Below are 27,717 nucleotides of genomic sequence, written 5' to 3'. Positions count from 1 at the left end.
CAGTTATTTATACTCTTAAGTGCAAATCTAATAGCTCTGTATGTAAAAGTCAGTTATGTGCACAACTACTAGATCACTGTGCAAAAATCCCCTTTTGCACATGCCAATGGTAAGCACAGAAAGAACACATCCATTTGAAACTCTTATGGTATTTGTATCATATAAACTAAATTCAGGCATTTGTGCAATTGCTAATCTACGGTAACTAAGGTACAGACACATTTACACTGTAACAAGTGTATTTGTGTTCTAATTTAGCATAGCAATTTTCCACACTTCCATTCTGGAATGGAAGTAAGCTCAAATGGAGTTCAAAACAATCAGGCAAGAAAAACCTTCCTTTTATAACCAAGCACTAATTCTTAAAATATAATTTTCAGAAAAAACTTCAAAAACAGTTCTGTCTGCATGCTTTTAATACACCCACATTGCACCTTCACTATGCCAGGCATGCACAACTTCATGTTCACCACAGTTCCCGAGTAGTAGAAGGACCAACGCTCCATTACAAAGCTCGGGCACTAGGGACGTTAACGCAGTACTTATAAACCCAGGAAAGTACCTCAAAATATTTCTTTAACTTGCTAACTCCCCACTGAAATAATATTTCAGTCCATGAATGCATAGGTGATCAGAAAGAATTTTAATGGCACAAAGCACGCCTCAGCATCTCATAGCTTTTCACCATGACTTAAGATATTCCCTGTAAAACCTGGAGGAGAGTGTCCAAGGGCTCTACAAGATTACTGCCTGATTATCCAAGAAAACTGAACTCCCTATGAGTTCAGCTCAAGAACTTTATCATATAATGTCATAAAACAATTACTTTTCTTTTGGGATATTTGTAACAGAATCAGTCTGGAAAATCTAATTCTGAAGTTTATCACTATAGCAGCTTTTACTTAATGTTAACACCCTGAAGAGCTATGTTCCCATCTTAGCTTAAACACATCACATTAGTGTTGGCTCTCAAATGATTACTTGGACAAGGCTCCCCATATTTCTGATGACAAGAAGAAACCACGGGAGCGAGGACACCAGATAGGCAGAGGATGTGTGGCAATCATGCAGGGGGAATGCGCAGGACAGTTGCGGTGTGTGCATCCTCCTCATGAAACAGGAGGTGCCAGGAAGGGGCTACCTCAGGGTAACCCCAGCCCAGCCTGACCCAGAACTTGCTGATCTTCCTTCTGCACCAAAGCCAGCACAATCCAAGCACTCCACTGAGGTCTGCCAATCCTCTCTCGTTTATGCTTCTTCAATATATCATCTTAATTTAGACCTCTCACTCTCCAGTCCCAAAACCCTTCTCCATCACAAACCTCTTTTCAATCTGCTTGGACATGTCAGTGCTTGACTGAACTCTGACGACTGATGGATCTCCCTCTTGCTAGATCTCCAAAGAGGAAGAAACTCCTCCTTACTCTGACAAGGTTTTAAGAAATCCATGCACCAAGTATATATAATTTATATATATTTATTTATATATATTATTTATATATTCATCTATATAACTATTGTGTATTTCTTATATATTATATAATATGTAATTTATATATAAACCAAAAATTTATCATCTGGACAGCCTAGAGACAGTGACTACCACTGCAGCAAAACATGTTCCTAGAAGTCTTAATCTCTATCACACTAACCTAGGGTGCTTGAACAGCTTTATAAAAGTGATTGGTAAGATTTTTTTTTTTTTTTTTCCTATCACTGATGGCCTTCTCTCCCCCTAAAAGAAAGCACAATAATTATCTGGAAGAGGCTGTTTTTAAAAGCTTTTAAAATAATTCCAACAGCAAATAAAACAAATTATACCTTCTTCCATATATTATAGATGATAAAATTTCCTGTATATTATTTGTTAACATTGGCTCGAGATGTTCTCAACACAAGTTCAACTGGCACTGGACTGTGCTGTTGTCTGAATTAGCATAACAATTTTAATCCCAAGAGTTAAGAGAAATCAGATCGAAAAATAAAAAAGGAGCCAGCATAATGCTTTGAAAGCATTTATGGTACAATAATTCTGCCATAGTTTGATGTAGTAGGACTCTGATAATATATTTTTCCAAATGTCTTTGGAGTGACTTATCCCATTTTGATAGACCTTTATGAATGAGGGGAGGATCAGCCCCCCACTAACTCTGCTTCAGGGTAAGCAAACTGAGACAAAAATGATGAAATTCTGTTTTAGTTTTCCAACTTCAAAATGTATACATATTGATCAGATTTTGGAACTGGAAGACAAAATGGCAGACAGGCCAGCTTTGCTGGGAAGCCCACACTGTAATTAGGAGGGGACAAAAGAAGAAAAAACAAAAAATGTACAGCAAAACCATACTTGTACTTTTACTGAGTGACTACACTAAGCAATAAGGCAGTACTCTATAAATATTAGGCTTCATCTAGATTTTATTATTTTGCAAGCTGTTTACGTTACAGTGATGCTCTTAGCTTGTGTTTTAACTACCTACTAAAAATATGAAAAGCAACAGTAATAAATACATTTTACACATGAATTCATGTAACAGTTCTTTGTTGGGGTCACCACACAGTCTATAAAATGAACTATCTGTAGTCTTTTGCTCTGTTTTAATTGGCCTGTGAAATAAGGAAGATAGATAGAAACTGTTACTCAATGACCAGAAAAATCGTACTGAAATGCCATATATGAGTTAAGATTAGAGTAAAATTTACACTGTTATTTTGCTAACTACTTCATTATAGTGCATTATCTGTATTATGAATGCACCAGGTGGTCTTTCTGGAGACTTTATAGGACTTCATATGATTTTGCACCCACTACATGGAACTCAATTCTGTAGCACAGGGAAAGATACAATGACCATCACTTAAGGAACAAAAATACATGTCTCTAAGCACCAGTTATCAGAAATGAGAGAGAAACAGAGCTAAGTTTAGGTGCCTATGGGTGGTTACAAGAGAGAAACAGATCTAAGTATATGTGCATGGAAAAAGGTGAAACATCTGGGATTTATTTGTTCTTCTCAAGGAAAAAAAAAATACATGCAAAACACAACCACTTCTAGCCTTTTCAAATTTCTAATGACCAGTTTGCCAGCTGCATGCTGCTTATCACCCAGGAAGCACTGGACAGATACTTGAATATCTGTCCCACTCATTACAACCAAGCTTTCTCAACCATATATATACAAGATATTTATATTTACATACTATGGACTAGTTCCTCTGGCCAGAGCAGAACTGCTGCCAAGGCAAATACCACACCCCATTAGCTGATGGACAAAGCAATATTGTTTATTTTTAAAATAAGCAGTTCTTTCATGACAACATACATTTAGAACTAGCAGATCCAGGGATTACTTACTAAGAAAAAATCCTGCAAAATCTCTCCTTCCCTTGCAGGCATTCTAGGTGATGGAGGACAACACCACATCCCTATTATTGTCTCCCCTGTTAGCCAGACGTTAGGCTACTGCGGGGATCCTACCACCCTCTTCTCACAACAGTCCAGAGTGAGAAGAAAACTGACTGTCCCTCATGCTGAGCAAGGGCCTTAGTACTGCTCCTCACTTTCTTTAAGAGATTCTATCTCCCAATCCACTTCCAATTCTAATTTATCTGAGAATTAGACCTCCTACAGATTGATTACTAGCTCCAGGCACCTGATAAGTCATGACAAAATTAAATTCACAGGCTAGTACAGTTTATTAGTAGGTTACTGAGTTGCTGGAAGAAAACACAACACCCTCACCCCTCTCCCAATGTCTTCCTACCAAAACCCTAACAAGTTTCACACCATCCACACCAGTCAGGCATCTGTGTATCATGAAGCATAATGGCCACACAAAGCCTATGAAGTCCAGAAAAGAATGAACTGTAAATTAACACCTTTACAGCACTTCCACAGGAGTGTGATGAAGGATCAACCACAAATTCCACAGTGTCTGTGGCTCTGTACAGCAACACTACTAACATTCAGTCTCCTTCATTTATAGAAATTGTATTTACCCAGGTTTGTGTGTTTGCACTGCATGTTCCTGTAAAACACTTCACTGGCAAATAAACTTATATTATGGAGTTATATATATATAGACACATTATGCACTCTCTTTCCACAGCAAAACTTACATAATGAAGCAAATTCTGTTAGCTGCTCATCATGTACCATTAAAAACATTATGGTGAAGAAAAAAAAAAACATCATAAATGCACAAGGACCTTCACCCTAACTGCTGCAATATCTCACACAATAAAATCAATAATTTAACTATCTGGAACTTCACATGTTCAGAGCACTGAAAGTAGTCCAATGGCATTTTCACTTCAAATTTATATAGTCTTTAGTCAGTATACTTAATCTGCATTTCTAACACCTGCTTCAGTCAGCTGTGAAGTGCAATGTTATCTATAAAATTTTCTTTCATCTTTGTACTGTCCATCTAACAAAAAATTATATGATGGTGGATAATTATTTGACTTTATAAAGGATATGAAACTTTTTACATGTTTTTTGATCATTTCTTGAAATACACGCTCATATATTTGACATTCCATTTTATTAAAAGGTTTGAGTTTTTTAAAAACCCTAGCTTTCACATTAATAATGTTATCTAATCCTAAGTAATATACTTCTTCAAATAGTTAACGTTCACTTTCCATACAGTAGTAAAAATGCGAGAAAGAAACTAGAACACAATTAAGCAATGAGGCACGACAAGGTGTGCATTTTCAGGCTATTTGCATATGCCTCAAATGCACGAGGAGGAAGAAGCTAGAGGGACTGTTCCACTCAGGTGGGCATCAACGCTAGCACCTGTATCATACCGCAGTACAAAGTCATATATAAAGAGTATGCAGAGTTGGTGAAACCACACGCAGCTTTCATCCAGTGGGTTTATGGCAGGCAAAAAAAGCTGTTCCCAGTCATGCATGGTCTCTGTCAAGTTCAACACTAGGAGAATAAAGGCATCCAGTGAAAGCGTCCAATACTGAGCTTTCAAGATTTTGGTTGAAAACCAAAAGATAATATAAAGCACGGTGTATAAAAAAATAGAAACAGCCATCTTCATATATTAACATACAAGATTTTCTATTTGACATTGTCACCACATTTATATACAAATCAAAAGAATTATTTTTATTGGGAAGTAACAAACAGCAAATTTTCAAATGTTTCACTCTGACAGAGCTCACATACAGTCTTTACAGGGTGTGACCCCACTTAGTACAGCATGCTGAGTTTTTCACAGATAAAGTCAGATGATCATCTAATCTGATCTTCCACCAACCAAACAAGAAAGGACATCATGTAACCATTCTTGCAACAAGCCCTTACACCAGAGTTATATTCAGAAAATACTTTAGAAAAGCAATTTTGTGATATAATATTTTTTAAAAAGTAGAAGCCTCAAATAAATAATTTACTTATCATTACAGGAGAGTAACGAGGGGTAGGTAGATGGAGAATTGGAATGAAAGAGGACTAAAGAAAATGCTGGGAGGTGCATTTGCTCACGCGTCATGCCAGGAAAGTGATAAACTGTATAAGCAAGCCTGAGCCTTGAGGCAGGCAAAGGAATTATCTCCAAAATGGTCTGGGTTTTGTTGAGAGTAGTTTTTTGGGGCTTTGGGGTTTTTTTGTTATTTTTTTTTTGTTCGGTTAGTTTGGTTTGGTTTTGTTGTTGTTTTTACATAAAGTCAAAATGAAATATCTATTCCATTGTCAGAACAGCTAAAAGAAGCCAGGTAATGAGAGACCATTAATTAAAATACTTCTCCTCCTCCTTCACAATAACTGGTATTTCCAAATATGTGGCATTCAGGATGAAAGCTGAGGGTTGTTTTGATACTTTGAAAGAAGCTAATGAAAAATAATAATGAAGGGAGCCTCAGCAACAACACAAGTACAGCCATTCAAAAAAAATTCATGAACTACTGCTGTCTCATACTGAAGGGTCAGGATGGTTTCCCGAAACTGCCTTTTAAAGGGCCAACAATAAATAATAAACAAGTACAAATTTCCACAGGAAGCTCCAGTTTTATGATAACCATGCCTTCCTTGCTAGTTGAGTTAAAGACTTTGCGAAAGCTTTTGACCTAACCTCTGGCACTTCCATTAAGACAGTATTTGTCACCCTGACAGCAAGTGGAATGGCTTCCAGCCACTCAACTTACAGTAATAATGATGCCCCTCTTGTTTTTACCCCGGGAAACTGAGGACTGCCTATTTGCAGACTGCTGGCTTTTGAACAAGCACTGCTAGGTCTGATAGAGAAGAACCACAGAAAAAAACCATCCAAATGCAAGAAGAGCTTTAACCCATTCTAGGCCAAAAATCAAGAAGCGTAATAAATTAATATGTTTTGGATACTTTTCGTCCCCCATACAGCCAACTTAAGGTAAAAGAAGGTTTGCATAGAATGATACAGCAGTGGTATTGCCTTTTGTAAAGGTATGCCACAAAACATACATACTGTTTCCTAAAATTCAACTCTTGCCAGCTGTTGAACCCACATTTGGTCAACACAGAAAGAGCGCCATGATCCATTATGGATTAATGCATCCATGTAGGTGACTCCTCAGCATACCAAACTGTATTTTATGACAAACACAGATGCCAGGTGAAATGACTCCTTGCAGCAGCCCTAGTTCAAAGTACTAATGAAGCGGGAGACAGGTGTTTAAATACCCCTGTTCCAAATAAGGGGATGATTTCTCTCTCACCATTTGCCATCACCCCAACACATACTTTTCTCATGCAGGTGGCTAAAAGCTGAAGCACAGAGGAAAGATTACTGTTCCATTTCAGTCAGAAGCTAAAACTTTGGGGGAGAACATTAACAGATTCTAAAAACATTTTCATTTCCTTTTGATGAATTTTTTAAAAGGGAGGGAGAAAATTATCTATTTTGTGCATTTCCAAATCTTTCTGCAGGGAACATTTACCCTTAAATCAGGCCAAATGACTACATGTTTGTGTACAACCACAGCCCTAGAGGAATGCAGTTTTGCTTCGTCTACTATTAAAAGATACTACAGAGAGGGCAAAATATAAACCAAATTGTCTTTCACAGTGCCTCTCTTCTCAATTTCTCTTTCATGCACCAACCCACCAAGCATAAAGAACCAATAAATTCAGACATTTGGTTCCCCAGAAACAACTAATTACTTGCAAGAATTTTAAATCTCTTGGTTTACAAATAAATTGTTCAAAGTTTTGTAGTGTAAATTTTCACTTTTAAACAAAGCATGCAAATATTTCTCCAAGTATGTCAGAAACAAATAGAGCAGCTTTTCAATGCAACCATTTTTACAACTTATAGGAAGTAAGTGATATGACATCATCCCATGATACAAACTTCCGCAACTTAACTAGAAGTCGGATGTCTTGATCTTACTTTCTAACAGAACTAGTGATATTTTTTCCTGTTAATTTTACTTTCTTTGTCTTGGAGTAAAAAGACAGAAAACCATTGCAAAACCAAAGACAAGAAAACGTCACAAACTAGTACCACGAGCTTGTCAACATTATGATCTGCATACAAGTTCCACTCTAGTGCAATTGTTTTTTTCAAGCCCTGACTGTTAACAAAAAGTAAGCAGAATCAGAAAAAATATCCCCAAACAAGTATATTCTTTTGACAAAAATACTGTATTTTCACAGTAAAGAGGGTGATGATAGATTTTACAAATTATGGCAAAAGTAATCTTAGACAACAGATTTCACACTAAATCTGTGTATCAGCACAGATGTGATTTACACACTAATCCAACAAATTGTCTGATTATATAATATTAAGACTCATACATTTCCTCCTCTAGATGTTCTCCAAATGATAGTTACCAAAGATACATACTCCTTTGACTCTGTTATTCATTGGTATTAATTTAATATGAAATCAAGCTCTTTACGAATTTTTGGTATTCAATTTCCATTAACAAGAGAGATGACTGTACCATAGTCAAAGGCACTTTCATTTCCAGTTTCCCCACACGATGTGATCAGAAGAAACATGCCAGATCATAACAATTGGACTAGAAGAATAAAGCTGCTTGAACTCACACTATCTTTCCAGTTTGCAACAAACACCCTGAATTCTGCCTCTGAATTTTCTCCAGCAACTTCAGCTTTCACTGCTTGTTTTACTAACTCAAAAAATGCTACTGCACATATATCCTCAGCTATTTCTTTCCCTGAGAGCCTGTTAATCCATAAAAACAGTAATGATGACAAAGGGGGGGGGGGGGGGGGGATTCAATGAACTGTCTCAAAATCAGTCATCAAGTACCACACCAAGCAAGAGCACTAGATGGGGTTGCTGACCAAAAAAGTAGGTGCAAGAAAAAATCCCACCTACTGTTGGCTGTCATATGAGGAAGTAGAAAAAGCAGAATACCCAAATATATTTATCTTTAAAAAGATAGCAGTTAATTATCTTGGGGCTGCAAAAAGAATACAAAGAGATTCATTTACTTGTCTACTTATTGCTACCTTCAAATAAACTTTTTTGGAAGAACCGTCTGCTTGAGTCCCATAAGACCAAGGGAGATTAATTAAATGCTCAGTAGCAAAAGCTAACGGGAAAACTAAGAAAGCACTGAGATCAGCTACAGCCCACATAATTTATAAACATTTAACAGCTAAGAGTTTCATTTTTTGTTATTATGTAGATTTCAATACATTGTCCTCTTAACCACTGGCAAAAAAAAAAATACAGGTACTGAAGGCTGGCCTTCTACAAAATACTCTGAGAATTTAATAGCACTTTTTCTTTCGTCTTCGTTACTGTTACCTACCCTCCTTCTCCTTAATGTTTCAAAGATAACCAGCAGTAGGGCTGTTACTTGTTAACTAGTTCTCAGAGTCTGTGCTGGCCAGTCAGGTAAATCCCTACTGACTTCACTGGTCTTTTCAAATCAACTGTGTCATCAGACAGACCACACAGTAGGTGCTATTATACTCTGTTATCCCCCCTACCTGATTTCTCTCAGTCCCTTGGGAGCAAGATCTCATTTTTAACTTTCTGACTATCATACCTTTGTACTTACTCTTTTATTTTAAAGGACCTCAGCATTACTCATAGACAAGCAGGTGCTCAGGTTTTTTTTGTAAAAAATTCTGCAACTAGCTGACACCCACTCTGTCAGGTTGGCTGGGGAAGGGAAGGAGGGAGGGAAGGAGAGGGAGAAAAAGAGTATACTGGATGGGTGCACATGCCTAGCCATCCCTCAAAATAATCATCTGTACCAAGAGCTCTTTTCCTCACCCCATGATAACAGGTCTCTGTCACAGTGAGCTTTGTTATTCTGCCTTGCTTGTACTAAAAAACTACAAGCTAACTCAAACTTCGGTATTAAACTGAGCATGATACACACTGGAAGCATAAATGCGCAACAAGAGTGAAGGCCTACACAGTACAATATGTTACTTGGCAGATCTGGAAGCACCTGATGATGCCCAAACTGACACTGAGATTTCAAATCAAGCTAGCAGAAATCAAAATGAGGATTGTAAATAACAATGAGAAAACCAAGCAGCAGCCACAAAATAAGAGAAAGTTACAGTAAGGCAACATAACTGGCTCCCAAGATTATTTAAATTCCACAGAATCTGAACTCTTCCTGCCAGGCACATAATATCTGGTCCAAAAACTCACTGCTGCTGAGATACACCATCCCCTTCCACTCATGCAAAAACCCATCCTTCAAGTCTGAGGTGGCTTCCCAGGTGGCTGATTAACAGGGAGAACTTCATCAGGATTTTGAGAACTACACAAATCAAATTCGGAGCACAGCCCAGCAGCCCCACTGTACTGCTTCACAGAGGAAGAGGAGACCACTTCTAAGAATGCGGTGCCGCACCATAAAGCAGCTCCGCTTTGAAATTAAACAAGACTGAATCTAGAATTCAGCACCTGTTGTGAACACACTTCTTGGCAAGATTTTCTTGTAAACAGATAGCACAGTAAAAAGGGAATCCCAGATGACTCTTCTGCCCTTTTTTGTACTGCAAAGACACAATTAAGAGGGAACAAAGGGGTATACAAACATTTGCTTGATTTTAGAAAAATATTTACAATGTTTGTGCTAGACATAATTAAGCCAGATAAGGATATTTATCCTAGAAACAACTAAAATAAAGTGATAATAAAAAAAAAATAAAATAAATAAACTTCAACCATTCAACATCCATTAAGGTAAAATGAAGTAAATAAATTCAGCCAATTGGTTATTTCCATACGGGTGGATTTCTTTAAATAGTAATGAAATCATTGCTAAAAAAAATCCATTGTTATTAAAATAAAAAAGTTGGCTCAGCCTACCAAAATTAGATTTGTAAGTTGCTGGTCATTCCCATAATTAAATCTGTGTCACAAATTTGCAAGAAAAATGGACACTGTGACTAATGCATTTACTTGCTGCACTAGTGCTGTCAGGCTGTGTAAATCATTATGCCTGCTAAAGCAGAGTAGATAAGAATTCCATACATTTTCATTAACCAACTAGGCTTTGTGTATATGTGAGAAGCTAACTTTCATGTTCCCTGCTAGCTTTAGCTTTAAGTCGGAAGACAATGTAAATAAAAACACTAGCCTTGATTTGATTAGCCAAGTGGTTGCTCCAAAAATTATTTGAGTTTTTGAACAATATGAACCAGCTCTGTCCCCTTTGAAAGGTGATCAAACAAAACAAAATCATATATACTTAATTTGGACAAAGGAGATTCATGAAGTGATGGGCTCCTGGAATAGGCTCCTTCCTTCAGACTGACTTACGTAGCCTGGATACATGCTTTATTTCATCCCATAGGTTTCAACAGAGCTAATCCAAACCAGCATCAGGAGAAGTCTCAACCAACACTTTAATTTTTTGGCTGCCTGCCCTTTGCTCTGTTCTCTCAGGAATGCAATGGTCACTAGAGGAGAGTCCTCTGAATCCTCTCTTTTCCTCTTGATTTCCTGTCACCACGGACCTTCAGATCTTGCTTACAGTTCTTTGTTTAGGTGAAGCTGATGGCTGTTCCTTTCACACTTACAGTTCATAACCCCAAGGCACCAAAGAGCATTGACTCACATCACAAGCTGGATACTCTCATGGGTTTCCAAGCCCACTGTCTCAAGCAGAAAGGAGATTAATGAGAGGTAGAAAGAGATTAGACATGACTGTTTCTAGTCTAGTAGTGCAGAGCATTTTGTGAGGACATCCCCTTCTAGACTTTAAGCCCTCTCCTTCTTCCATGCACATGGCATTATATTGCTACTGTAAACTGAGTTTACCTCTCAACCGAGCACGTGTCACCACTTCAGTCCAAGAACAGCCTCAATGACAGGCTATGCTTTGCTGATCTTAAAGGAGCTGAGCCACACAGGCAAACACCATGGAACAACCATCAGCACAGCATGTTTCGCAGTATCCAGCCTATTGCTCTGCGCTTTGGACATTAACAAGCATTATTGTTCTGTTGCAGCACAACTTTTAGAAGCAGAATAGATTTGCTTAGGAAGCACGGTAATGCATGCCATGTTAAGAATCTCAGCAGACCCATACTTAGCATCCCAGACAACTTCTTCAGCCTTTAGGTGCAAAAGTATCTTCTCTGACAAACAGAAGCTGCTACCTCAGTGTTTTCTATCTCAGCAGACCTTAGCATGCATTTGCATGCTTTACAATATCAACCTTGCTAATAACCAACCACCCAGTATTAGTAAAACGCTATCAGATTTTATTAAAACCCCATTAGAAGGAAAAAACTGAAATCACTTATTATGTTTCACAATTATTATAAACCAAACTGTTTAAATGAGAGGAGGAGATAATGATATTAACTACCCAACTCAAAGCAATCCTCTGTGGTATGATTCCAAATATTCTCTTGGCTGAAATTTATGTAAATTGAATTCATCTATTGTTAGTTATTACTAATCTAGCTACATAAAAACACTTTTCTGTAACAGTTAGTTCTTTAAAACACTGTGTTTTAATTAGACCTGGGACATCATTAAACTAAGTGTAAATATGTACAGGATCATTCCATGCATTGTTTTGCCTGCATATTTATACGAATATGGGCTTTGGTGGAGTTTAAAAGGAATTACTTTGTGGTTGGTTGGTAGTTTTTGTACATCTCCTTACCAGTAAAAACAGATCCAGATGCTTAATCTAAGTGCATTTCTGGGCATTTCTACATTTTGCCTATCACAATGTGTTCATTTTCATTTGAATAAGATCATCTTAATATCATTCTAACATTATGATGAGCCTTTCCCTGCAGAGATTTTGTTACACTGTTATTTTAATTTCACTTCTCAAGGACTATATCCTAATCTTAAAAAAAAAAAAAAAAAAAAAAAAAAAAAAAAAAAAAAAAGAAGAGTTAAAAGCGCAGCACATCTTTCAGCCCTTTTAAATCAGCTTGCTTCACACTATCATACACAAGCACTGGCCCACAGGGCATAGTCTGAGAACAGACAACATACTGTCCTCCTAGCTTTGTCAGGGTTACATGCGAGTGCAGCAACCCACCCATGTGCTACACATTGTAAGATGAGGAACACAAGGAAAACTGGAGCCTTGCCAATGGTCAGATCCTTCCAAATTATCTCCAGGACCTAGATATAGTTATGGTCACAAAGGTATATAACTACATCTAAGCCTATCCACAAACAGCGTATCATTAGACACTAATAAGAAAAATGCAGATGTGATTTAGAATCATCATGAATTAAAGATAAAGGAAATAGGATCTCTACCTATAGCCAAGCCCGTAAGTTAGGCACCAATATAAACTTCCAAGAACACCGCCAGGACCAATTATTTTCATATTTTATAGAACAGTTCTGACTTCAAACAACTATACATATGTTTTCAATGCTTCACCAGTTGTTCACGGAAAACTTACAGAGTAAGTGACCATATGCCAGTGACATTCAGGAGCTACTCAATTAAAGGCCATGTAGACCTACAGTGCTGTGAAGCTGGTAAACTCAGGCTACTTACTACAGTCCCTGGCCTACTATCACCCCATTGCATTTTCAGCCATACAGTTCATCCTATCAACTTCATAACTGGAAAAGTTGGTAAGAGCAAAGCTTTCAGTAAACGTATTTATGATTTCTTTTCTGTAGCACATACATACTCCCTACATAATAATGATTTCAAACTAGAATACCACAATAAGTATCTAAGTGTGTGTATATATTTGTAACTTAACAGTGGCTACTTCCTTTATAATTTTATTTTTTAAAAATTTGTAATTAGGAAAAAACAGCTGGTGTGTGGTGTGATTCTAGCTGCTTTTTAATATTTTTGAAAAGTCTTTCCTGAGAATTTTTTAAACAAGAATGTTTACTGCAATGCTGCTCTAAGATGCAAAAAAACTCTGAAGTGAATAAATAGTGAAATGAGGTAATTATATGTAAATGGAACTTTCCAATTATCAGTTCATGGAGCTAAGATAAAAATCAAAATCGGGAGTATTACATGAACACACAAACTAGCTCAGTTTCTTTAACTGAGATTTCTTCAAAGAGCTACAAACAGGTTCTAGAAATTAAAATATGTTTATGTTGCTTTACAAGGAGCCAGCATTGTAGTCAGATGCTCTGGGGCCTAAATTCTTATTTGAAGTCAAAAGACATTCTCCTAATGACAGCTGAACTGAGGCCTTTGGGTATTCAAGGAAACCTCCTGAACTGAAAGCTAGGGACAGCAGAGAAACTGGAGCTCATGCCAAGCAACAAAAGAAAATGCCCCACACATACACAGCCTTAAGGGATGCTCTAACACTGGGATTCCACAGTTTGAGGCAGAAAGTACCTTCTCACTGGAGGAGGACGTACTCCATGACAAAAAGGAACAAGTACTTGGGAATTGGTATTTTTTAAATGTTCATAGTTATTTATTCTCACAAAACTTATATCCACCCTCCTGACTTTAACCTAGTCCCTCAAAAAAGCAGCAGCACAATGTATAACTTCAAAATTCCACACAACTTTCTCTCTTGGAAGTACAGCTTTACATACTCAAACTCTGAAATTACAGCTTTTCATAAAACAAATATGCATAAAGTGAGTTATTTTGTACTTGCAGTTTTAATTTCCTAATTTGAATTCTTTTGTCATTCATTCATTTTATACATCATAGTCCTCTTTTTGGGAACACAAGATTGGAATCACAAACGCACACTTATAAACATGCACAAATGGTAGTGACGAAAACCAAATTCAATTATTAGCTGCCTAAATAAATAAAACAATCACAGTAGCTTGCCTACATATAAAACAATTTGTATTTCATATTCATTAATGTCCCTCTAAACAACATATCAAGAAAAGAAGCCTATTGTTCCTTTCTTCATAAATATATTTGTTTAGTGTTCTTTACAGTTTCTTTCTGAATCTTTGTAGACTATCAGGCCACAAATACTGGTTTTGCTTTTTACAGAAACAGTTATATTTCCAGATGGATTGATTGCTTTCCCATATCCAGCTATTTTAGTGTGGTCCTCAGAGACACTGAGTGGCTTCACTGACAGTGAAATATGCTAAACAAATGACAAGTCACTGAGTAAATTAGCATCTACTCTCTGATCAGCTGGGTCATGTTTTCTTTTCAAAATCCATGGCCTCTTGATAGAAAATAATGAGTATTTGATGGGCCTTATTAGAAAAATCAATATATTGATGCCCATGTCTGAAACATCTGCATAATAATAGATTCTGTTAACCCATTCAGGAGAAAATTAAGATGTGCTTACACATTATTAATTTACCATCAGCAGAGACAATTTATTCATTACTTTTCTAAAGAGTTTAACAAAAAGACAAGGAATTGTAATATCTGTATTTAATGGCAAGGTGACATAAATTGAAAGATGATTCAAATTTTTGCCAGCTAAACAGCACAATTCCACCAACACTAATGTGAAAAATACAAACACACCAATGATACTGTTAAAAATAAGACTATCAAAGCACTTGCTATAAATACTGCATTACTTACCAAAAAACTTCCGAAAGCGGAATTAAATATAGCAGCTGCCTGAAGAGAGAAAAAGATAAATATCACCAATGGTAAAATAGCTATAGTACAAGAACAAAATGTTATTCCCCTGCCCAACAAGCTATTAGATTCTCCAAATACACACATACACAGAGACCATTATGCAGTTAGCCACTGCTTAAAAAATTGCCAGTGGCCTGTAACTTATGAAGACTGATAGGTTCTAGTTTATGCATTCATAAATAATGTGCTGAAATGGACAAAAGCAGGAGGAGAAAATCCTTGCCGGTAGACTTAAGAGGAATATCCACAAGAACTAACAATATTACACAGAAGCTTGGTCTCGCAGCTTTTGCTCTAATTTGCCAGGAACATTTTTACATATTGACCTATTAATTAAAATAATCTGATTTAACTAAAACACTATTTTCATAGAAATTTAACAATTTTTAATGGAATATTATTCAGGCAAGCAAACTAATTTGTTCATCATAATAAAGTGTTGACAAATCAGGAGTTTCTATAGTTTGACCAACTAATTTAAAATAGTAACAACAAAAAAACAACAAAAAACCCCCACAACCCCACACTTCTGAGGCCAAAATGTCTAATCATTACTTTTTACTGCATAGTCTTTTAAAATAATAAATCATTTTGATAATGACTTTAGAAGTGTTTGTGCTTACCTAAAAATCCAGGAATTATAAGGTAGCAGTATTATTTCTTAATATTAACTCATTAAATTCCAGGAAGTTAAAACTGGAGTCTTGAATAGCTTCCCCCAATTACCAAAAAAGAACAGAAACTCTTGTATGGCAGCCAGTCTGATGATGAAAAGCCACACAGCAAAGGTAAGAGGAAAGGGAGGAGGGAAATCTACCATTTACATGAAGATTTAGAGCAGAGTCAAATTAATCACCCTGGACACTTCCAGCCGCAGATTAATAACAAGTGGATGCTAGTGAGTTTAGCAAGTTTGAATAAAGTCCAAAATCAGGGTAGGAGCTGTAGCTGAACCTGCCTTCTGCTCCATAAGAGGATGCAATGAAAATGAATGGGTAATGAGATCCTTGGCTCTAGAGAGCTTAGCTTTCTTATTCAAGTTCATAATTAATTCAAAGCTTTGATAATTTCATTAGATTCCTCCTCTGCTGGCCCTATCAATAAAAGATGGCACTGGACCGCAGCTCCTCAGTGGCCCAAATACAAAAACAAATGCAGACTGGGAAACCTTTGCTGACTTGCTTACTAACAGGGACAATGGCATATGGCACTCCATGTTGCAAAGGGAGCATCTGAATAGATACAGCTAAATAAAACATTATAGTTGACAGTTGTAAACTACAGTAACATATTTTAACACCTCTTCCTCATCAGCATTCCTTTTTTGAACATAAAAAAGAGGCACAAGTCCAAACAGCTCCTCTTGCCAGAGATCACAGCTGAAAGTAAGAGTGAGTCCTACTTAAAACAATTCTTCAACAAGTGTGAATTAAATGAGGATTTTCTACTTGTATTTGAAGCTGTGCAGCCAATACTTTCATGTGGCAAAAGAGACAAACATTACACCCATGCACATAAACCTACTGCAAGGGATCCATTTCAATACAGGAGATGCACCTTGCAAATATCTTTTGTTAATATATCCCTCTTAAAGTCCCTATTAGCATTGTATCAAAAAACCTGTCAGGTTCATCAAGTCTCTTTGGTATTTGTTGGATATGTGCCAATCTTTTACACAGACTGACTACATTTGACCACTTCAATCTGATAAAGATGCAGAAAGGTCCCTTTTACATCCTGCCTCTGAATCCATGAAGGAGGACCTAGACTTGCATTTTTAAGCTCACTTAAAGATCTCTCCCTTGCAAAACAGTCTTCGCTATATAAGTGTAAATCAACTGTTAAGATCTGAAAGACAGAAGCATCTGGGCTCTACTTCGGCAGCAGAAGGCTGGGAGGAAACTTAATGGTCCCCTCTTCCCCATGCAGATTTTGTGTGCAGAGCTATAGCTACATTTCTGCTGCTATAAAGAACTGTATCCATCACCCTCTTCAGGAAAGCTCGTGAAGTCCACATAAAATGAGCAGAGAGTGTAAAAAGTAGATCTTTCCTCCCCAACATGCTAAACTTACCTCCCTGTCTCAAAAATATCTGGTCCTACCAGAAGCTGGTTTCAGGCCAGACTCTGCATACAGTGCATGTGAGCCCGCCAGACCACGTCTACTGATGCAAGAGAAATAACTTTAGTGCTAGACAGCCCTCAAACATTTCCCTGGTCATTTCAACAATGCACAAAGAACAAAGCAGTAGCTGGCAAGAACCAATACGCTTAGAAGGACACTGTGCATCTAGTTTTAGCCACATCAGTGGCTACCAATCCTCCTGATTTAAGGTTCATCTAGAGACATGAAAATTTTCACTTAAAATATATTGCAATTCCACTTCCAGGAGAAATTCTGTACCTGGAAAGGTGCCAAGGAGAGATACGAGACAGTTTTATGGTAGTGATACTAGATGGTGATTTGTTGATTTTGGCCATCAACAAACTTCTTTTCTTTCTACCCTCCTGATCCACCCAGAAGATTTCTGTTGTGTTGGTTTGGTTTGGTTTTTTAATATTCTCAAACATATAACAGGTACTAAGACAACAATCTTATATAAATGTATGCTTCGGGTATTAAACCAATCATGTCATAATTCACAGTTGGCCCGGGTGTACACTATTTTGGAATTTTTAATTCCCTTTTTCTCTAAAATGTCAGACACAGTCCATGGCAGATGATTAAACACTCATTACAGGCAAAAGAAGAAAAAAAAATAAATCAGGAAGACCACAAATTGAGCTATAATCATTCAGATGATTTGCCTCAGTGAGGGAGGACTTACACGTCAATTACTCTAGCTGCAGTTTTCTTTACAAACATTTCTCCTGCAAAATACATTTGTAAGTAATTTTTTCTCATACCCACAAACCTGAGGCTTAAATGTGTGACTCTGCTTCAGCTTAAACAAACTGGTAGTAAACTGAATCAACTGCTCCAATTTGTAATTAGATGTACCTAGTAGCATGACCCTGTAGAATTTAAACACTTTGTGCTTCCAACTCCCTTCTATCAAGAGGGATAATATTGCCTACATACCTCACAGGGCATTGTCAAAATTAATTCATTGCTTAAAAAGCACTCTGAGATCCTTAGAGGGATGATACAAATAAACATTAGTGCTGACACATGATACAGCTAGGCTCTTCATTTTCTATTTGAAACATTTATTAGTCACTATTATTGCATAACTTTTTTTAGTGTTTGCTCCTTTTGTGCTTCAACAGATATCAGACTATCTGCAGTCAGCTTAAATGAAACAGTAAAACATGAAAACATTTAGATGTCCTTATAATACTCCAAGTTCAGATTTGCATGTGTTTGCAAACTGCTCATTGCACTTACCATTAATATTAGGGGAGAGTTCTCTATAAAATCAATGGCAAGATCCTTTCAAAAGGTAAATGCATAGCTATGTATTGAAATGCAAGGTCAGACCACATTCAAAAGTAGCAGTAGTAACAACTAGACCAATTATTCAGGTTTACATCAAGTCAGGGACAAGACAGAAAGTCATTGCCAGTATTCTCAACAGGGCTAGTACAGAAGAGCATGTACATCTCCACTTGAGTTTAAAGTAGTACACGCCAGCTCCACTAAACAATGAATGTATTTAATAATAAGCAGGGACAATTTCAGACAACGCTGTATGCCGCTGGGCTCAAGGGAATCCTCTCTCTGGTCAGCATTGCCAGGGAGGACTGGCTGGCCTGAGCACTTTCAAGTGAGAAGTAACCAGCCCACCTCTGAAGGAAACTTATCTCACACTACTTGACAGAAACTTTCTTCTTCCCATACCTGAGCCTAGCAAAAAGCTTCAGCCCTTCATCTCCCACCTTATCCTGGAATATATGTGTGGAAAACACTGCTAAGATTTAAAACAGCAACAAGGTCCAAGACAGTCCTCTTAGCAACAAAGGCTAGTAATAGACAGAAGAAAAAGGCAAAGCCACAAGCAAGGGGCTGAGCACTTCCCCACGGGTCGGTACCCAAATGCAGCAGCAAGTCACACAGCATTCAAGCACATGCGACTGGGCAGCAAATCAAACAAGCACGATAAGGTTTTGAGAGCATTAAATACAGAATACATTCTGAACTCCACTCCATTTCCTTTTATTTTGGTATCAAACTAAACTATCTTCGAGTTTAATGGACTAGATATCTTCTCATAATAATATAGTAAGACTACATTAAAGAAGAAGAGAAGATACACTGACAATATTTGGAACACCTGGGTCAAAACCCAACATTTTATCATTATTGGCAAGATTCAAATGAAATCGTTATGCACTGCCCAACTGGAACTACAATTTCCTTTCCTGAAGAGTCACAGGGAAACAATGGTGCCTCATAGCTTTATACAAGGACCTTATTAAATTTGCCAGTATGTATATCTTTTTTAACACTGTAACATTTGATTCTTGAGTGTCATTTGGCAGCCCTTAGGGAGGTAACCTTCCTAACTGTACTTAACCCTGCGCTTACCCCCAGCACCCCGCAGCTGAGAGAGCACATGCAGCGCACACTAGGACCTGCCTGGCCCGCGTCGTGCCCGCGCTGAGGAAAGGACTTTCCAGGGCCAAGGCCACAGAAGCAGAGTAATGAAGCTAAACAGCCTCAAAACATCTCAGAAGGAAGTGGCTTGGGCATCATACAAAGCTGCTCTGTGTACGCCTGCAATTACCTGCAGTTAAAACTTTTTAGTTTTCAGACATGCACTAGCGGGATATACAGCTCAAGTACCAGGCATAAGACTAAATATATCCTATTTAACACACATGGCACAACGAAGAAGAGAGAAAAACCCAGGAGAGTGGAAAAGAGCTGGAGAAAGACAAGGACTCTAGCAGTACTACTGCAGGATTATACAGTAGAGGGCAGAGAACACAATGCGGTAATGCAACATTTTACAGTGTCCATGTTATTAATACAAAATTTAGTAGATGTATGTCTCCTATTTGATAGCGAGAAGAAAAAAGAGAAGACTAAAGAAGGTGATGGAAATGGTTTGACCAAACAGGACAGGAAAATAAATTTTATCTATCCAAAGAGATCAGTGTAGCTCAAGAAGGTGGAAGAAGAAGGCAGGACATCAGAAGTAGCTTGCATGAGTTGGCAGAGTCCCTTTAAACAACTCCTTCAATCTCCTATTTAAAAATAAAATCTCATGTGAGTGTTACCGCAGCTCATGTCTTAACTGCTGTTTCCATTAATAAGATGTTACAGCTCTGTAGAAAGCTATTTGCCACAGCACTGTTACTGCAAACAGAATATAAATATACCTAATAAGGTTTAATCTGTGTTGCTGTTCATAACTATTCATCTGAGTTCAGACAGGAAAAATACATATATATATCCAAGTTCCTGGTTTTGAGCACTAAATTGAATCAGGTGTCCTCTTCTCTTAAGAAAATTAAGTTGCTTTTGTGCAAGAGTGTTTTAATGAGAACAGAGCCTGCCGACATTGATAAATGGGAATGACACCAGAGAGAGCATGTAAGCAGGACAATATGTGCATGTTACAGTCTTACAGGCTATTTTTCACTGACTATCCTGAATGACTTCGCTGTTTCTTAAGGGGCCTATTAATCTCAAATTTAGTTATTACACAACGTTTATTTGAACATATATTCTGTGGATGATGACAGTTAATAAAGGAAATCTTTTACAAGCTGTATTTTTACATATTGTTCCAACTGCAGCTCCCAGTCATTCTACTGTATTGATGGAATAACCTAGTTATGATGCAGCTTTAAAAAAGGCACATATATTCAGATTCTTTTCTAAGCATATGGGGACTCTTAAATAACTGTTAAAATGCATATAAAAATCCTGCTACAGCATGGCAAAAATAAAAGAGGTAGTGTTAACTGCTCAACAAAATCTCTAGCTGCACAGTTGCTCCCTCAAAGGCAAAGCACATATCTTTTTAACACTCCAGCATCATCTTTGAGAAACAAATAGAGCCTAGATTTGACTCCTGGAGATGTATATACACTTCATAGTGAAGTCAACAGAAGTTGCAGGAAGCATCTTACACATGAATTTGGCCCCATGTGTTGTGTATGTTATAGGGTACCTCAACAGTGGCATTTCATTAAAAAAAAAAAAAAAAAAAAAAAAAACACACAAACCAAACAACAACAAAAAAAACCCACAAAAACAAAAAGAAAAAAAACACCCAAAAGAACAACAACAAAAAAACCCCACACAAACAGCCAAACAAAACAAAAAAGAAAAACAACCCCCCAAACCAAAACCACAGAAAAACCCCAAACACCCTCCCTCCCTCTCCCCGCAAAAAAAAAAAACAATGCAAAAAACAGACTTTGATAAAAACTAAATTTTGTATCCAAAGGAATCGTCTGAAAATGTGCATCAATGTTTGAAAACTCTCTTTAAAAAAATGCTGAATTATTCTGATTTTTTTTAGTGGAATGGAACTGTACACATAACCTTATCCTCTGAAAAAAAAACAAAACCAAACACCCCAAAAAACCCACACCACACACAAAAAACCCCTACACCCACCAACCAAGGAAACCCCAAAACACCAACGTGAAAAACCACTAAGATATAGAAGGGATTATGTTTTTAGCCACTGCCATGTTCCCTGTGGTCCAGCACAATTTGTTGAGTGTGAGAAAGATATCACCTAATCCCCAACCTGCCTCTAGAGCTGTGCTGAAAATATGAAAACATTTCTTTATTTCAACCATGTTAAATAACCATCAGTTTTATGGAAATGACACTGAAGAGGCACCAGAAAATGAAAACAGGATAACTAATATGCTGTTTGCTGGCATTTCAGCAGGGGAACATCATCCAGAGAATGATGTCCTCTAAAAAACACCTCTTTGAGCCATGGATCCGAAGCCACTCAACACTGCAGATCTGTTCCAGGCTGGCACAGGTTGCCATCACCTGGGTACAAGTTTGTGCTGCTTCAGCCAGGCTCAGCATTCTGCCACAACCAGTACATGGAAACAAGCTGGGGGCTCTGCTGGCAGAGAGTTATTGCCTCCTAATTCTTACTAGCCAAGTTCTTTCTGCTGAAAATCAGTCTTTCACTCCCCCATTTTTGTAGTTCCTCATAACCATCACCTCCCGTTAGTAATAATATTTACAAATACAAAACCATCCATCAAAAGGATGTCAAAAGGCAGGCTTTTCAGATGCACTTATTTACTGTACATAGTGCTCTACATGGAAGGATTTCTGTTTCACCAATACTGAGACAGAGAGAGAAAACTATCCCACTTTCCTTTCATCAGAAATGGCAACTTCTCTCTACTGTGAGCAACTGCCACAACTCAAGGGAATTCTGGAGGGCAGTCCTTGACCAGCCATACCCCAAGCCCAGTGGTACCCTGAAGCTGTAAGCTTAACCTTCCTGTCCTCCCATCGGCTGCAGTACAGCACACAAAATCACACTCATAAGACACAGTGCCTTGCAGTGTTGGTTCCTACGTCACACACCCCAATGGGGCAGTAACCTGAACATCTACAGTGGACTTCTGAATACCAACATGAATAAACAGAGGCAGTTTCACTTTTTCTCTCCTCCACTTAAAAATTGCAAATGCAAATAGTAAGATGACTGCCCAGTGCCAGTGTAAACATCCAAGCAAGCAGTGATTTGAAGCTGACAGACCCGTAACAACATACACTTTCTCATACTGAGTACATATGTGGGTAAGTACTGTCAAACTCCAATGCTCTAGCACTCGACCTACTCCTCCACAATCTTCTTATGGCTCTGCCATGCCAGAAAGCTCTGGGTTCCTGGGAAGGCATACAGCCAAACATTTTGTACGTATTTGTCCCCAAATGTAAAGCCCATTTCCATAATTTGCCTAGACATAAGGAAACAGAAGGTAGCTTCCCCCTTCTGCCTACATCTTGCAAATTGTAAGCCTTAGCAGCCATACATTTGACCTGTGAAAGAGACCATGCTACACAATTAGAGGGCAAGAAGGGAAGAATCTAAACAGTCACTGACACTTCAGTATGAAAAGTACGCACAAACCTTATGCACATCATTCATTTGTTAGCAACTCAAGGCTTACTACCTTAGCAGTGCAGACACTAGCTCTCACACCAGAACAAATGGACTGCTGAACAATGATTTAATAAAGGAGGCTCAGCTGAACAGTGGTATACAAGTAACTCTGCCAACTTGATCCTCTCTTATGGTCAGATACTTCATAACTGTAAGTGACTCTCTAAAAAAAAAAAAAAAAATTACTGTAGAAGGTATCCTCAAAAGGATACAGAGCAATAACAACCTCCCAAACATACTTTTATTTAAGTTCACATTTTCTGAGATCTTAAGCTGTGATAAAAACACTTAAAGGTCTTGTCCCCTGATTCTCCTGGAGACACATCATCCATAACATCATTAGAGGTCTAGTTAAACAATGCATCCCACAACTCCAAAGAGTATTACTTCCCTGCTGAAGTGAAATGAAAGCACAAGGCCACTTTTTAAAAGGTGCCCTTTGCATTAACTGTAAGGCTGGTTCCTGCACCAGTATTTTTCTATAAATATCCCACTGTCATATTCCTTTCCGTGCAGTTAGCAGCAGAACCAGACATTTTAACTGCTACACCACCCAAACCAGCTCAGAATGGCACTGCTATTAAAATCCCTGTCACCACTTCCACTGGGCACAGCTTCACTATTAGCTGTACAATGCCAGGAGATGGGAAATAAAACACTAGTGCAAGGAACGCCACAGCATGGGGAGGCTGGCTGAAATACCAGCTTTGGAAAATAAAAAGTAAAGTGGTCCACTGCACAGAGCCATGAACCCCAGCCTCTGGAGCTCATGTCAGAATGTGTCACAGGTCACAGTTAAAAGATGAGGAGATTTTCATCTCATCAACAAATGTCTGTCCATATCTCAAAGAAGTACAACTACTCTTTTTTTTTTTTTTTTTTTTTTTTTTTTTTCCCCAACCTAACCCAGAGGTTAGGCTTTACTGTAAGCTAGTACTGTATGGTACTGGAAATTCCCTTTTTTTCAGCCCAGCCAAAGCTCTGCATGCTGCAATACTGTGGCAGAGGTAGAAAGAGAAGGGAAACAGTAGCATACTATAAGGAAGAGACTAGCACTATAGTGTCACACTGTCTTAAGGTAAGAAAGGAACAATCTTGACACATGCAACTGCATTATTTTAAATGCTGCTCAGATAATTCTGGTGTGTAAATTAAGAAATTCATATAACTAGAAGTTACACATACACAGAGTGAGAAAGTGCATAAATGTGCACCTTTAGATATTACATGTCCCCAAAACTTGCCCAACGCATTCTACAGTGGATCAGTAACAACTGAAGCTCCAAGCTTTTTTTCTCTGAGAACAAATTAACTACAACATTGATATTTACCACCACCCTTCTTTTCAAGCATGCCCAAAACATCTTTAAATTCTAATCAGCTGCTTGCCCCTGTTTTCTAAGAGGCCTGATATACTCTCTAATCCAAAGGGAGTGAGGTAAGGGTACTAGTCTTCATTAAAGTGCAACGATTAATGCTCAAATGCCAGTCAAGTCTAGGTCAGGGACTTGATTTCACAGCTACTTGGCCAGCAGTCATGAACTACAAAAAAGCTGAAACTGTTCTTTGAAATTTTCATTCATATATATAGATATATATATATTTATTACATAAACATATATAAAATACATAAAGATTCAACTAAATTAAAGATATTTTTATTACTTCCTTGAAGTAATCTATTTTTTTCTCTAATGGGACAGAATACTTCTCTGAAGAAAAGGTGGAGAGAAAACATTAAAACCTATGGGTTTCACGTACAGAATTCTACTCACATTTAGTGGAGAGCAGAGGCTCACCAAGAGGTGTGCTGGGTGTGAGCCTAAGAAACGCACAAGCTTGCTTTACTGCAAAAGGTCACAAATTTGCTGTCTGTGTTGAACATGCTCTTTGTGGCAGCATTCACTGAGCTTCTATGGTTTTCATTTACATCCAGAGGTGACTGAAAACTGGAATATCCAGCACGAGATATTCCAGTATTTAAACATTTGCTTTAAACCCAAGTTCGCCCTGTCTATAGAATGATTGAAATTTTCTTTTTTAACCATTTCATTTTGGTATTTTGCTGCTTTCAGCTGAATTCCTCTCATGCCTAGTAAAAGATGACCTCTGTCTGTGTTTGTTGCTGCACATGGCTTTTCAGCTCGTCCACAATGAAGCACTATTGTTAAAATTCTTATGATGCATTGGGAAGATACTGCCAGGGAGACCACTTTATCAAGAGAAATGGAGCACCTAAGTTATACCAAAAACCGTGGATCACATCAAAACAACTTGTCTGCAAAACTGACCAAGGTTAACTTGACCTGAAACAAAATATTTACATACAAACTTTCCGGAAAGAAAGTGGAAACATTTCTACAAAGTCTAAATTGCATACACTGGAGGGGAAGTGGGTGGCAAATGGAAAAGTTCCCAACTCAACATGGTTTATAGCCCACGTTTTCTAAAGTAGTTACTAAAGAACTATGTGCATATACAATATAAAAGAAAAATTATTGGAAAAAAAAAAATCTTTCAAGTGGAAAACACTTCTTTCATAACTATGTGTCTATTTTACAGCATTTTGTTGTTAAAACAATCTTCTGGTCTTACCGATAAATTGTAAAGACAAGTCCAGCACATTCCTATTTGCCCACAAGAACTCCAAGGAGAACTTGATAAAGAAATCAGTAATTTTGTGTTAAGTACAACGGCTCCAGCAGAACACAGATACTGCTACTACCTGTTTTGTGATGGTTATTCACCATTGGCACCCAGTGAGGCAAGGGGCATGGAAGCAGAATGGTACTCTGTCATGCCATTTAAGCTCAGAACATCCCCTATCTACATGGTCAAACCAACCTAAATTTGTATCTAGATCCACATTTCTTTTCCACCTTAAAGTACTTCAGTAACATAAGATGCCCTATGATACATAAGTGGACAAAACTGAGTAAGAAGTACATTCACAACTGCCAGGTCAAAAGTGCGAGAGCTGCCAACTTTCCTGCACAGCATGAGGTCTGGATGCCAAGGCTGACACACCTTCTTAATAGCAATTCAGAGTTGCAATACATGTGAACACAAAACTAAGGAACAGAATTGGAAAATGCAGACGAGTGTGTGAAGAGTAGAAAAAGTGACCTTATACACTAGAAGCAATCAGAAATTACATCTTAAACATCAAGTACCAGCTAAATGTACAAGAAAAGCACCTCACCTATCAAAGAACTCTGTAAATGATGCACTAGCTGCATTTCATAATAATAGCTCTCACTTTAAAAAGTTTAATTTAGGTTAGCAGCTGTTTGAGTAGTCTGCGATCAGCACTTTGGGAGTAAAATATACAAATAAGGATGTTAGAAATCACGTCTGGCTAGTATTTCAAGTCAAGTTTTGCCACTGATAGAAGCTTGATAAAAGGTAAATACTATATACCAGTTCATATCATCATAGAGGAAAAAAAAAAAAAATCTGTTTCTGAAACAGATTTTCATCTCACATACATTAATTCTAAAACCAAGTCACTGTTTAGTCAATTCTATTGCAGAAGAGACCTCAGAAAAACATAACAATATAGTCACCACCTCGTTGAATCAAAGTTCAATTTGCTCTAACACCATAACAAATATATTTCTGTAATCTGTATCTATCTGCTACTCTTGTGGAAGTATCAACAAAATTCAGAGTGATATACTTATCTACAATATATAAAAGAATCATATCACCGCTATAAGCTGTAGTGTAGCAATATAGTGGCAGAGCATGAAACAGTAATCAAAGTCCTGAAAAATACACCATTGTCAGCATTGTACACTGGTACCAGTGTATTATAGCACCTTGGTTTAAAATAAATCAACCTAAGTGCCTGCTTTGGTAAGCACTTCGAATTCACTGTACATCAGCATTAGGGGGGGTAATGCACAAAGAAACAAATCAGGAAATGGGACCTGTAAATAACAATTCAATTAGCAGATTTATATTACTCGTTTCCTAATAAACTTTCTATCTGCACCTACGCACAAACCCTCCTACAGCCTTTCCTCCCCCCCCCTCATTTACATATCTGTGCAGGCCTGCTCCTTTTTTTTTTTTTTCTTGCGAGCCCCTTTGCCCTTTCAATCATGGAGTATATTACTCCACTGTCAGAGCAAAGCAGTTCCTAACAACAGGGAGCCCAGCTGGGATAGGAAGAGGGCAGCAGGCTCAGGCATTAACATAATAATCCAACTGTGTTCCCCCAGGCCCTTAGGGCAGACAGCATATTAGGTAGGCCTCCTGCGCCGCCCCCGATCACCTGCCCATCAACCTGTGGCAGTCGCCCGCTCCTGCCAAGCCCCCCTGCCCAATTACCTCCCCGCAAAAGACACGCAACCTATTTTTCCATGTCTGCTTAACGTACCTGCTGCACACGGCGTTATTTGCCATTTGAATGTACCTTGCCGTGCCATTTCCAGCAGACTTGCTCCCTGCCTTTTAACTTCTGGAAAGTCTAGGGTTTTCAGCGGGACCTACTGCTCTGTCAGCAGGAACCAGGCCTTGAAACAAAATTTCAAGTACAAAGCGCTGCTCTCCCA

General features: G+C 37.9%; 1 protein-coding gene across 4 annotated transcripts in view; it reads right to left on the bottom strand.

The window, feature by feature from the left end:
• The window catches only part of SLC10A7 (solute carrier family 10 member 7), a 151,064-nt gene that overhangs the window by 85,334 nt on the left and 38,013 nt on the right, over window positions 1-27,717 (bottom strand). For all 4 annotated transcript variants that reach the window (XR_006165687.1, XR_006165686.1, XM_042796978.1 and 1 more), the window contains exon 5: window positions 14,992-15,030. Coding sequence is in view for 2 of the 4 variants with exons in the window: in XM_042796978.1 (XP_042652912.1) it covers window positions 14,992-15,030 (39 nt within the window). In the remaining 2 variants the exon portion in view is untranslated. The remainder of the gene's footprint in view (window positions 1-14,991; window positions 15,031-27,717) is intronic.

This window comes from Tyto alba, unplaced genomic scaffold (genome assembly GCF_018691265.1).
Source record: "Tyto alba isolate M040663 unplaced genomic scaffold, T.alba_DEE_v4.0 Super-Scaffold_23, whole genome shotgun sequence".
Classification (NCBI taxonomy): Eukaryota; Metazoa; Chordata; class Aves; order Strigiformes; family Tytonidae; genus Tyto; species Tyto alba.
Note: the sequence above shows the minus strand (reverse complement) of the source record. Positions and strands in the feature narration are given on the sequence as shown.